At 38.0% G+C, this 11,119-nt stretch overlaps 1 protein-coding gene across 5 annotated transcripts in view; it reads left to right on the forward strand.

Moving 5' to 3' along the window:
- The window catches only part of CUNH12orf75 (chromosome unknown C12orf75 homolog), a 42,509-nt gene extending 32,510 nt beyond the window's left edge, over positions 1-9,999 (forward strand). For 3 of the 5 annotated variants that reach the window (XR_009225408.1, XR_009225409.1, XR_009225411.1), the window contains one exon: positions 565-602. Coding sequence is in view for 2 of the 5 variants with exons in the window: in XM_058574253.1 (XP_058430236.1) it covers positions 570-595 (26 nt within the window). In the remaining 3 variants the exon portion in view is untranslated. Of the gene's footprint in view, positions 1-564; positions 603-9,150 lie in introns of those variants that run through there. The other 2 variants (XM_046429753.2, XM_058574253.1) reach the window with 2 other exon arrangements.
- Positions 10,000-11,119: the final 1,120 nt, after the last annotated feature.

An 11,119-nucleotide genomic window follows, 5' to 3' on the forward strand; every position in this document is an offset into this window, starting at 1 on the left:
TATGTAGTCTTAATTCCTTATTAATTTAAGTAATAATCAGTATGATAATTAATCCTGACATTTAAATAGGTTTATGGAGTTTTTGTGGAATACAAAGGTACATTTCTATAAAGATGACTAACTAATAAGCAGTCTGGTGATTTAAGGAAAAGTAACTGCCTATTGTATAATTAAATGAAATGAGGTTCCCTTTTCTGAGTTTTATAGTTACTAATTTTGGAGCTAAGGAAGTTTTTCTGAATAACAGACATGACTGCAACCACGTGGATGGTGTCTTGCTAGGAAACTCAAAATGAGGCTAATGGTCAAGAACATTGATTTACCAACAAGGGTGATGAATTGTCATATGATACATAGTTTTAAGTGACTATTGATATATTTACTTTGCACACAAAGCTGTTTTCTATTATTTTTAACATACTATTGTAATTTGTTTCTCATTGCTATTTCTCTAAGATTTAGACTGGGAAAAAAGTGTATGTTATCACTGCCTGTAGTTTTGTAGAAAATTAGAATTTGTTCTTTATATCTGAACACTTAATTTTCTTGATTTTTCTCTTTAAGATTAGAGGAAAATAACATCCCGACTCAATAATCAAGAGGTACTGTATGTTTCTTTATATATGTTTAGACTTGTTGAATAAACTGTGGATCTTATTGCTGTGTATTTAATAAGAATGACCTGTGTGTCCATGTAAAACACTGAGGTCTTGAGGGCCTAAGATTTGAGAAATGACAGATCATTAGAAATCACAGAGGCTCAGAATGGTTAGTTGAGGATCCATATGAAGTATTAAGGATAGCCAGGGTTCAGGTAATGCACAGAGAGGTGGTGTGTCCACAGCAGATCTCCAGTAGAGATGGGTGGTCACCACTGGGCAGAGATAGAGTAGGCAGGAGACTTGCCTCTGCTCTGTCCAGCCATGCACTCAGTTGTGGGATCCCCTCTCTGTTCAGTCCTGCCTGATGATGCCCAGCCTCTTGGCAGGAATAGCCTGTCTCCTGAGACAGCTTTTTCTCCTTTGGGAGTCAGGTAGCCTTGGATTTGAATTCAGGCTTTTTCACTTATTGGTCGGGCATTAATTTCCCCTTTGTGGCCTCTGTTTTGTAATCTGTAAAATAGATTTAATGCTTAGATTTAAGGGTTGTTATTAGGGCTAAAGGTGAAATAAGTGGTTGCTTCTGGTGTCATCATTGCCACTGCCATCGTCGATCAACCTATTATTCTTTTTATGTAACGAGAACCCAGCATTGGAAAACCAGGAGCATGACTTTTTGATATTGATCCAGGTTCTTGCTCAGGGAGGTACAGGAGTCAGTATTTGGGGTGGGGTGGGATTGTGACGATCACAGTGGAGGTTAACATGCTGGAGGAGGGGGCCACAGGAACCGTGGGGAGTTTCTTCCCTGCAGGAACCGTGACAAGCTTTGCGTAGCCAGGTCTTCCAGGACTTTCTCATCAGGGCAGCAGCCTTGTGGGGGTTGATCCCTACCACCTGTGCCCCAGAGTGTTGGATTTCTCTGGGAATTTGCTGAAGATTTTTTGTTTCTAGGATTTAGTTCTAATTCTAGATTTCTGAGTTCCCTGCACAAGAATTTGAACTGTGTTTGTATCATGCACAAAAGGTGATATAGTTGAAAGCAACTTTATATCACCCATTCCCCTCCCAGAAATGGGTGTATTTCACAGAGTGTAGGCGTGGAGTGGGAGGAGGTGCCCTGGAGACAGGGGTCGGGAGCCTGGCAGCTCTGCTGCAGCTAAGGCCTCATGTGAGCACCTTGGGCTTACTTTCTCACTGCAGAGTTGGGCAAGTTGACTTTAGTGTGTGGATCTAAAATTTCTTCAGGAGAACTCAGCTTCAGGTAGCTAGCTTAAATATTTCTTTACTATTCATGGTTACAAATTATGTCATTTTATTGCTATCCCGCCTTATTGTGAATTAGCATCTGCATATTAGAGAAAACATTTGGCCTTTGGTTTTGTGGGATTGGCTTATTTCATTTAGCATGATGTTCTCCAACTCCAGCCATTTACTGGCAAATGCCACAATTTCACTCTTCTTTAAAGCTGAGTAATATTCCGTTGAGTTTATATGCCACATATTCTTTATCCATTCATCTCTTGAGGGACACCTAGGTTGGTTCCATAGTCTAGCTATTGTGAATTGAGCTGCTATAAACATGGGCGTGGCTGCATTACTGTAGTATGCTGATTTTAAGTCCTGTGGGTATAAACCAAGGAGTGGGATAGCTGGATTCCATTGCCAGTTTTCTGAGGACTCTCCATATTTCTTTCCATAGTTGTTAAACCAATATGCAGTCCCACCACCAATGTATGAGTGAACCTTTTCTCCCACATCCTCGCCAACATTTATTGTTGCCTGTATTCTTGATGATTGCCATTCTGACAGGAGTGAGATGAAATCTTAGGGTAGTTTTGATTTGCATTTCTCTAATTGCTAGAGATGTTGAACATTTTTTCATGTATTTGTTGATCGATTGTATTTTTTCTTCTGTGAAGTGTCTGTTCAGTTCCTTAGCCTATTTATTGATTGAGTTATTTGGGGTTTTTTTGTGTTCAGGTTTTTGAGTACTTTATATATCCTGGAGATTAATGCTTTATGGGAGGTGCATGTGGTAAAGATTTCCTCCCAATCTGTAGGCTCTCTCCTCACATTATTGATTGTTTCCTTTCTGAGAAGAAGCTTTTTAATTTGAATCCATCTTATTTATTGATTCTTGATTTTACTTCTTGTGCTTCAGGGGTCTTGTTAAGGAAATCAGATCCTAGGCCGACGTGGTGAAGATTTAGGCCTATTTTTTCTTCTATTAGGTGCAGGGTCTCAGTTCTAGTGCCTAAGTTTTTGATCCGTTTTGAGTTGATTTGTGCAGGGTGAGAGATAGAGGTTTAATTTCATTTTGCTACATATGGATTTCCAGTTTTGCCATCACCACTTGTTGAATATGCTATCTTTTCTCCAGTGAATATTTTTGGCACCCTTGTCTAGAATGAGATAACCATATTTATGTGGGTTTGTCTCTATCCTCTATTCTATATCATTGGTCTACATGTCTATTGGTGCCAATACCATGCCATTTTTGTTAGTATTGCTCTGTAGTATAGTTTAAGGTCTGGTATTGTGATGCCTCCCGGTTCACTCTTCTTGGTAAGGATTGCTTTAGCTCTTCTGGGTCTCTTATTTTTCCAAATAAATTTCATGACTGCTTTTTCTATTTCTATGAAGAATGTCATTGGGATTTTAACAGGAATTGCATTAAATCTGTATAACACTTTTGGTAGTATAGCCATTTTGACAGTAATAATTCTGCCTACCCAGGAGCATGGGAGATCTTTCCAACTTCTGAGGTTTTCTTCAACTTTTTTCTTTAGTGTTCTGTAGTTTTCACTGTAGAAGTATTTCATCTCATTTGTTAGATTGATTCCCAAGTATTTTATTTTATTTTTTTTGAGGCTATTGTGAATGGAGTAGTTTTCCTAATTTCTCTTTTAGTGGATTCATCACTGATGTATAGGAATGTGTTTGATTTATGGGTGTTGATTTTATATCCTGCTACTTTGCTGAATTCATTTATTAGTTCTAGGAGTTTTCTGGTGGAATTTTTTGGATCTTCTAGATATAGAATCTTTCATCAACAAATAGTGATAGTTTGAGTTCTTCTTTACCTATTTGCATCTCTTTAACTTCTTTCTTTTGTCTAATTGCTCTGACTAGAGTTTCAAGGATGATGATGAATAGATGTGGTGAAAGAGGACATCCTTGTCTTGCTTCAGTTTTTAGTGGGAATCCTTTCAATTTTCCTCCATTCAGAATGATGTTGGCCTTGGGTTTATCATATATAGCTTTTACAATGATGAGGTATGTTCCTACTATCCCTGGTTTTTCTAGTGTTTTGAACATGAAGGTGTGCTGTATTTTGTCAAATGCTTTTTCTGCATCTGTTGAGATGATCATATGATTTTTGTTTTTAAGTCTATCAATATGATGAATTATGTTTATTGATTTCTGTATACTGAACCAACTCTGCATCCCTGGGATGAACCCCGCTTGATCATGGTACACTATCTTTTAAATATGTTTTTGTATGCGATTTGCCAGAATTTTATTGGGAATTTTTGATCTCTGTTCATCAGGAATATTGGTTTAAAATTTTCTTTCCTTAATGGGTCTTTGTCTGGTTTTGGTATCAGTGGGATATTAGCCTCATAGAATGAGTTTATAAGGGTTCCTTCCTTTTCTATTTCATGGAATACTTTGAGGAGTATTGGTGTTAATTCTTCTTTGAAAGTCTTGTAGAACTCATCTGAGAATCCATCTGGGCCTGGGCTTTTCTTTGTTGTTAGGCTTTTGATGACATTTTCTATTTCATTACTTGAAACTGATCTGTTTAAATCACATATGATCTCCTCATTGGGTAGGTCATAGAAATTTGTCTCTAGAAATTTGTTGATGTCTTTGATATTTTCTATTTTATTAGAGTATAAATTTTCAAAATAGTTTCTAATTATCTTCTGTATTTCAGACATGTCCATTGTGATATTTCCTTCTTCATCTTGTATTTTAGTAATTTGAGTTTTCTCTCTTTTTCTCTTCGTTAGCATGGCCAGGCGTTTATCTATTTTATTTGTTTTTTCAAAGAACCAACTTTTTGTTTTGTAATTATTTTAATTGTTTCTTTTGATTTGATTTCAGCTCTGATTTTAATTATTTCCTATCTTCTACTGATTTTGCTGTTGATTTGTTCTTTTTCTGTGGCTTTGAGATATAGTGTTAGCTCATTTATTTGTTGACTTTTTATTCTTCTAATAAATGTACTCAATGCAATAAACTTTCCTCATAGTACTGCCTTCACAGTGTCCCAGAGATTTTGATATATTATATCAAAGAATTTTTTTATTTCATCCTTGATTTTTTTCTACTATCCATTCATCATTCGGTTGTATATTATTTAGTTTCCATTTGTTATAGTAGCTTCTACTTTTTATTTTATCATTGATTTCTAATTTCATTTTATTGTGGTCTGAGAGAATGCTTGGTATTATCTCTGTTTTTTTGTATTTACTAAGAGTTGCTTTGTGGCACAACATATGGTCTATTTTAGAGAAGGATCCATGTGCTGCTGAGAAGAAAGTGTATTTGCTCATTGATGAGATATTCTATATATGTCTGTTAAGTCTAAATTATTGATTGTATTATTTAGTTCTATAGTTTCCTTATTTAGTCTTTGTTTGGAAGGTCTGTCCAGTAGTGAAAGAGGTGTTAAAGTCACCCCATATTATTGTATTGTGGTCTATTTGACTTTTGAAATTGAGAAGGGTTTTTTTTTTTTTAATGTACATAGATGCTCTATTATTTGGGGCATAAATATTTTATAATTGTTATGTCCTGTTTATCTATATTTCCCTTAAGAAGTATGAAATATCCTTCTTTGTCTCTTCTGATTAACTTTGGTTTGAAGTCTATTTTATGGAAACCCCTGCTTGTTTATGCAATCCGTATGAGTGATAAGTTTTTTTCCCATCCTTTCAACTTCAGCCTGTGGATGTCTTTGCCCATGAGGTGAGTCTCTTGAAGACAGAATACTGTTGGGTCTTGCTTTTTAATCCAATCTGCCAGTCTATATCTTTTGATTGATGAGTTTAGGCTGTTAACATTCAAGGTTATTATTGAGATATGATTTGTATTCCCTATCATTTTGATTTATTTCTGGGTTTTGATTTGACTTAGTTTCTCATTTGGTTAAATGTCCCTTTAGTGTAGATCCTCCCTTTGCAGGTTTTCACTTTTTTTTTTTTTAACTTCATCCTCATGGAATATTTTGTTGAGAATGCTCTGTAGTGTAGACTTTCTAGTTGTGAATTCTTTTAATTTTTGTTTATCATGGAAAGTTTTCATTTCATCTTTAAATCTGAAACTTAATTGTGCTGGATATAAAATTCTTGGTTGGCATCAGTTTTCTTTCAGAGCTTGAAGTATATTATTCCAGGACCTCCTAGCTTTGAGGGTCTGGGCTGAGAAATCAGTCGAGATCCAAATTGGTTTCCCCCATACATAATTTGATTTTTTTTCTCTCCTAGCCTTTAAGATTTTATCTTCATTCTCTGTGTTAGTCATTCTCATTATAATGTGTCTTGGTGTGGGTCTGCAGTAATTTTGTAGATTTCAGGTCTTGTAAGCCTCTTGTATTTGATTTTCCATTCCATTCTTTAGGTTTGGCAAATTTTCTGCTATTTTATCATTGAAAAGATTGTGTATTCCTTTGGTTTGTGTCTCTGCTCCTTCATCTATTCTGATAACACTTAAATTTGGTCTTTTCATGTTATCCCATAATTCTTGGATGTTCTGTTTATGGTTTCTTACCATCTTCCCTACATGCTCAACTCTGCTTTCAAGATTCTATACTTTGTCTTCATTATCTGAGGTTCTGTCTTCCAAGTGGTCTAGTCTGTTGGGGATGCTTTCTATTGAATTTATAATTTGGTTTACTGATTCCTTCATTTTAAGGATTTCTGCTTGTTTGTTTTTCACAATCTCTAACTCTTTATTGAAGTAATCTTTCACTTCCTATAATTTTTCCTTGATTTCACTCCTTATACTATTTTTTAATTCATATATTAATTTAACTGTATCAAATCTGAACTCCTTCTTGGACATTTCCTCTACTAAGTTATCAGTGGCTTCTGTTGTTGAAGCATCTTGGTTTGTTTGGGGTTCTATATATCCTTGTTTTTTTATGCTGTTAGTGTGTTTTCCCATCTAAAAGTATGGATATAAGGCAGGATAAATTCTACCCTGTAGACCTATCTATAGTGTCCCTGAAGGTTTCCAGCATTTCACCTTTTCTGGTGAGACCAATATCAACAGCACCCAGTGAACACAATATATAGCCTTAAACCTAATAGCTAAGGCATCTACTGCTTTTTCACATTAAACCAAAATGATGAATTCAATAACTATCTATAGTACAAACAGAAAATTTGTTAAAATGATTTACAGTTTCAAGTGGTGGATGAGAGAACAGAGGAAGTGTAGTGTACAATATTCCCAAGGGAGGAAGAGAGAAGCTAGAAGTAAAAATTCACAAGAAGAGCGGAAGAGGAGCCGACAGATTGGCTGTTTGTTGGAGAAAAGTTGGAAAGAAAATCCAAGAAAATAGGCAAGAGAGAGAAAGCATACAAACAAAGAGAAAAAATTAAAGACATAAGAATACAACAGAACTATAAACCACCATTCATATCTCATTGTCCTCCACACACTGATGCATAAAAAACATCCTGTTCCAAGTATGATAGAGAGATTAGTGAATCAAAAAATAAAATAGGGCTGGGGATGTGGCTCAAGTGGTAGCATGCGCGGGGTGCTGGGTTCGATCCTCAGCACCTCATACAAATAAAATAAAGATGTTGTGTCCACCGAAAACTGAAAAAAATAAATATTAAAAAAATAAAATAAATATTGCTAGAAAACCAAACTGTCTGTCAGTGTTCAACAGATTCTCAGCCCTGTCTCTGACATCTCTTGGGATCACCAAGCCCAGATCAACCCTCGCAAACCCAGTCTCTATCCCACTGATCTGGGCTTCAGATACCTCAGACTCAGCCACGCTGCAGTCCCAAGATGTCAGTGCTGCTCCTTCCTGCAGAGAGACCACCAGGGATCCACTCCTGCAGAAGAGCAACCCCGAGATGCAGCAACAAGACAAGGGCCACCAGCACTCTCAGCAGGAAGACCCAAGTCTCCTCCACACCTGCAGGCACCCCCACGCTGGACCTGCAGGTCCTATCTGGAGTCCCCTGACAGAGGCTCTTGTGGTGGTAAACTTACTAGCACCCAGGCCCCAGGCCCTGGCTGGTGTCCCCAAATGGGTGCAGCCATGTGCAGTCAAACCTGGAGTCTCCCCTGAAGCAGTCCCATAGGCCGTGGTAGCACTGGTAGGGGCGGTGGTTTTTGGCAGCAGGCAGCAAGTCAGCAGTAGTGGTGGCTGCAGGGGCAGCTGCAACTGTAGCTGTGGGGGCAGATCACCAGGCGATCTCCGGGGTCAGCAGCAGTGTCGGCTTCAATTGCACCCAGGGCAGCGGTTTCTTCTGTGGCAGCAGCACCTAGAAAGAAGACCTCCCGGTGATGTCAGGGGGGCAGCAGCAGAATCAGTGGCAGCAGCAATGGTGGTAGAGGTGGTGGTTGATTGACAAGAGACTGACAGTTCAGTGGCAGCGACCACGGAGGTAGGGAGAGAATTCGTGTCCGAGATAACCGAGGCCATGCCCAGAGAAGAGACCTAAATGATCACTTTGATTCTGGTCTCTCTTTTGCCTCTTGGAATGGCCTGAAAGATTTTCTAAGTTGAATAGCTGACCATTTTTCCTCAGTGGCTGCGTGGCTGTTGTGGTGCTGGTCTGGGACGTGTCTAACTTGTGGCTTTCTGGACTTAGCTGTTGGATGGACATCCTGATGAGAAGTCTGTCTGTCTTTTGGAGAAGAAGACTTATAGAAAAAGTATTAGCTGTTCTTTTTTTTGACCAACATGTGGAATCTCTCAGAACTGAGCTTACTCACTGACCCAAGTTCACATTTGATTTGATTACTTTCTTAAGGAAATTCAGCTATAACTTCAGAATTTCTGAAAGTTACTTGGCCCACAATGCAATGTGTAGTTTCTTTGTAAAAGTTTCTCTTTACTCTAGGGTAAAAATCGTGTGCACAGAGACATGCAGGGTACTGAAGTCATGGTTGTCAGATGCCAGTGCATGGGCTGGCTTCCTCAGAATCCCCAGGGAGCTCAGCCTATTGTGGACAGCTGGAATAGCCCTCCCTGGAGTTTCTGACCATGGAGGGAAGGGAGATTTGTGACTGAACAGTCTATACATGCATGTGGCTAGGTTTGGGTATTTTTTATCATGCTGCATTTTAATTGTAAGTTTATAAGTCTCTTTTGCTACCTGATTTGGTCTGTTTATATACCATTATGCCATGCACTAATGGTACTCCAATGAGAACAACAAATATTGGGTGGATGTTGAGTATGTACTCAACTTAAAAAAAGCAATACATAATTGGGAGACTATGGCTGTGCATTGTTATCTGATACACCTTTTCAAGTTTGCTGATTCTTTTCTGTTTGTTCTCTTCACAGCTTGCTCATCAATTTGGAAGGAGTTAGGCCCCAGGGACATTTCAACGTGCACAGACATTCCCAAGGAAATTCTAAAGTCACCCCCTCCCCAATCCTAAGTGAAAGAAAGCATGGGCGCAGTTTGCAGTGTCAGCAGAGGGATCCGGTTAGGCAGTGTGCTTTTTATGGACTCTGTGGCTCGCCCAGGAATACAAGGGCAGACTGTCCGGAGGCCGTTGTCCAGCCTGGACTGTCGTGCTCCAGCACTGTCACTGGCCACTCAGCACGGCTTGTGGATGTCATGTCTTTTCTCTGATACTTTTTGGATAATTTTTATATAACAAAATCCTTATTCTATTTATAACTTTAGATAATAAGGCATTATAAATGCATTACCTAAAGTAAAATATTTGGCCTCTTATCTTTCACTATTTCTACTTCACATTAATTTTTAGCTGTAAAATTGGTAAATGGATTCTTACTACTATCTCTTTCCCTTTTTTACTATTTGGTTTTCTAATTTGATTTAGATGTTAGAGAATTTTCTTTATTTGAAACATTGTATAGCATTGCAGTATTTAAAAATAAACTAGTTAAATTTGCATGCCAAAAGCACGGGTTGATTGAATTCCTGTTTCTTTGGTCAGAGGCTCGTGGGACCACACATACATCATGGCCACGGAGTCTCTCGTTCCACCTCTGTGTGATCATGGCATCTCGTCATAGTTGTTCTATATGATTTTCAAGGACTTAAGATCGACGATGCCTGGATATCTAGAAAATTCTTAATTTACTAATGACGTTTGTACTTATTATTGCAATATAAAGTACTCAACTAGTGTATTTCAACAATTAAACATTTTATCCCTCTTTCTTGTATTTCTTAATTGTTTTTAAAAGAACATTTTCAAAGAAATCATTCTTTGACGGCATTTTAATGTATAGATAGAATATATTGATATGAAAAGATGATAATGATACTTTAATAAGTTTATAGAATACTATGAAAAATACCAAGTTTTTTATAACTAGAAAGTCATTGTCTTGTATATTTGCTCTAAATGATAACCACAGGGACATCAAAAAGATTTAAAAAAAGGTAAAATTACTAAGAAATCATGATACACATACTCCTGTACTGTACCTGCAAGTCCACAATGATGTATAGATGGACTATAAGCAATTTATCTGATTAGGATAACCCATAGATTGAATTTTTGAAAACTGTTAATTTTGAAATAATTTTAGATTTACAGAAGATTTTAAGGATTGTACAGAGACTTTCCTATATGTCCTTAGCCCAGCTTCTCCGAAGATTAATCTCACATAACTATACTTTTTGTCAAAACTAAGAAATTAAACACAGACTACACTATGAACTATAACCTTTACTCAGATCCCATTGTTTTCCCACTGATACGGTATTCTGTTCCAGTTGTCATTTGCCTCCTTTTCCCTCTTCCTGACGTTTTCTCATTCGCCTCTCTGTTTCCCCGACCTTGAAACCTGTGAAGCTTGCTGGTTAGAGGTTGTGTAGTTGGCCCCTCAGTTTGAATGGGTCTGTTTTCTTACGACTGGGCTGGCGTTACGGATTTTGGGGAAGAGGCCTGCAGAAATGAAATGCCCCCTCACCCCGTCATATCCTAAAGCCTGTGATCCCCACGTGATTACTACTGGCGATGTTGACCTTGGTCCTGTAGGTGGTGTCTGTTGGCTCTCTCCACTAAAATGTTTCTAGTTTTGCTTTTCTGTCCCGTTCCTTATAAGTGAGTCACTGAGTTTAGACTTAGGACAGGGGCATCAAGCTTTCCAGGAGGAAACAGTATTCAGGAATTTTGGTGCATTTGTTGAAAGCACCATGGTAGTTAGTAAGTATTTGGGGAAAGATCTTTGGGTCTCTGTGCACGTCCTCTTTCTCCTTAGTGTTTTGCCCACTTGTGTTTGAATCCAGCCTGGATCCTGCCTGCAGCAGCTCTTTCTGTGGTACAAA

This window comes from Marmota monax, unplaced genomic scaffold (genome assembly GCF_021218885.2).
Source record: "Marmota monax isolate L192 unplaced genomic scaffold, Marmota_monax_Labrador192_F-V1.1 WCK01_AAM20220418_F8-fsc00051, whole genome shotgun sequence".
Classification (NCBI taxonomy): Eukaryota; Metazoa; Chordata; class Mammalia; order Rodentia; family Sciuridae; genus Marmota; species Marmota monax.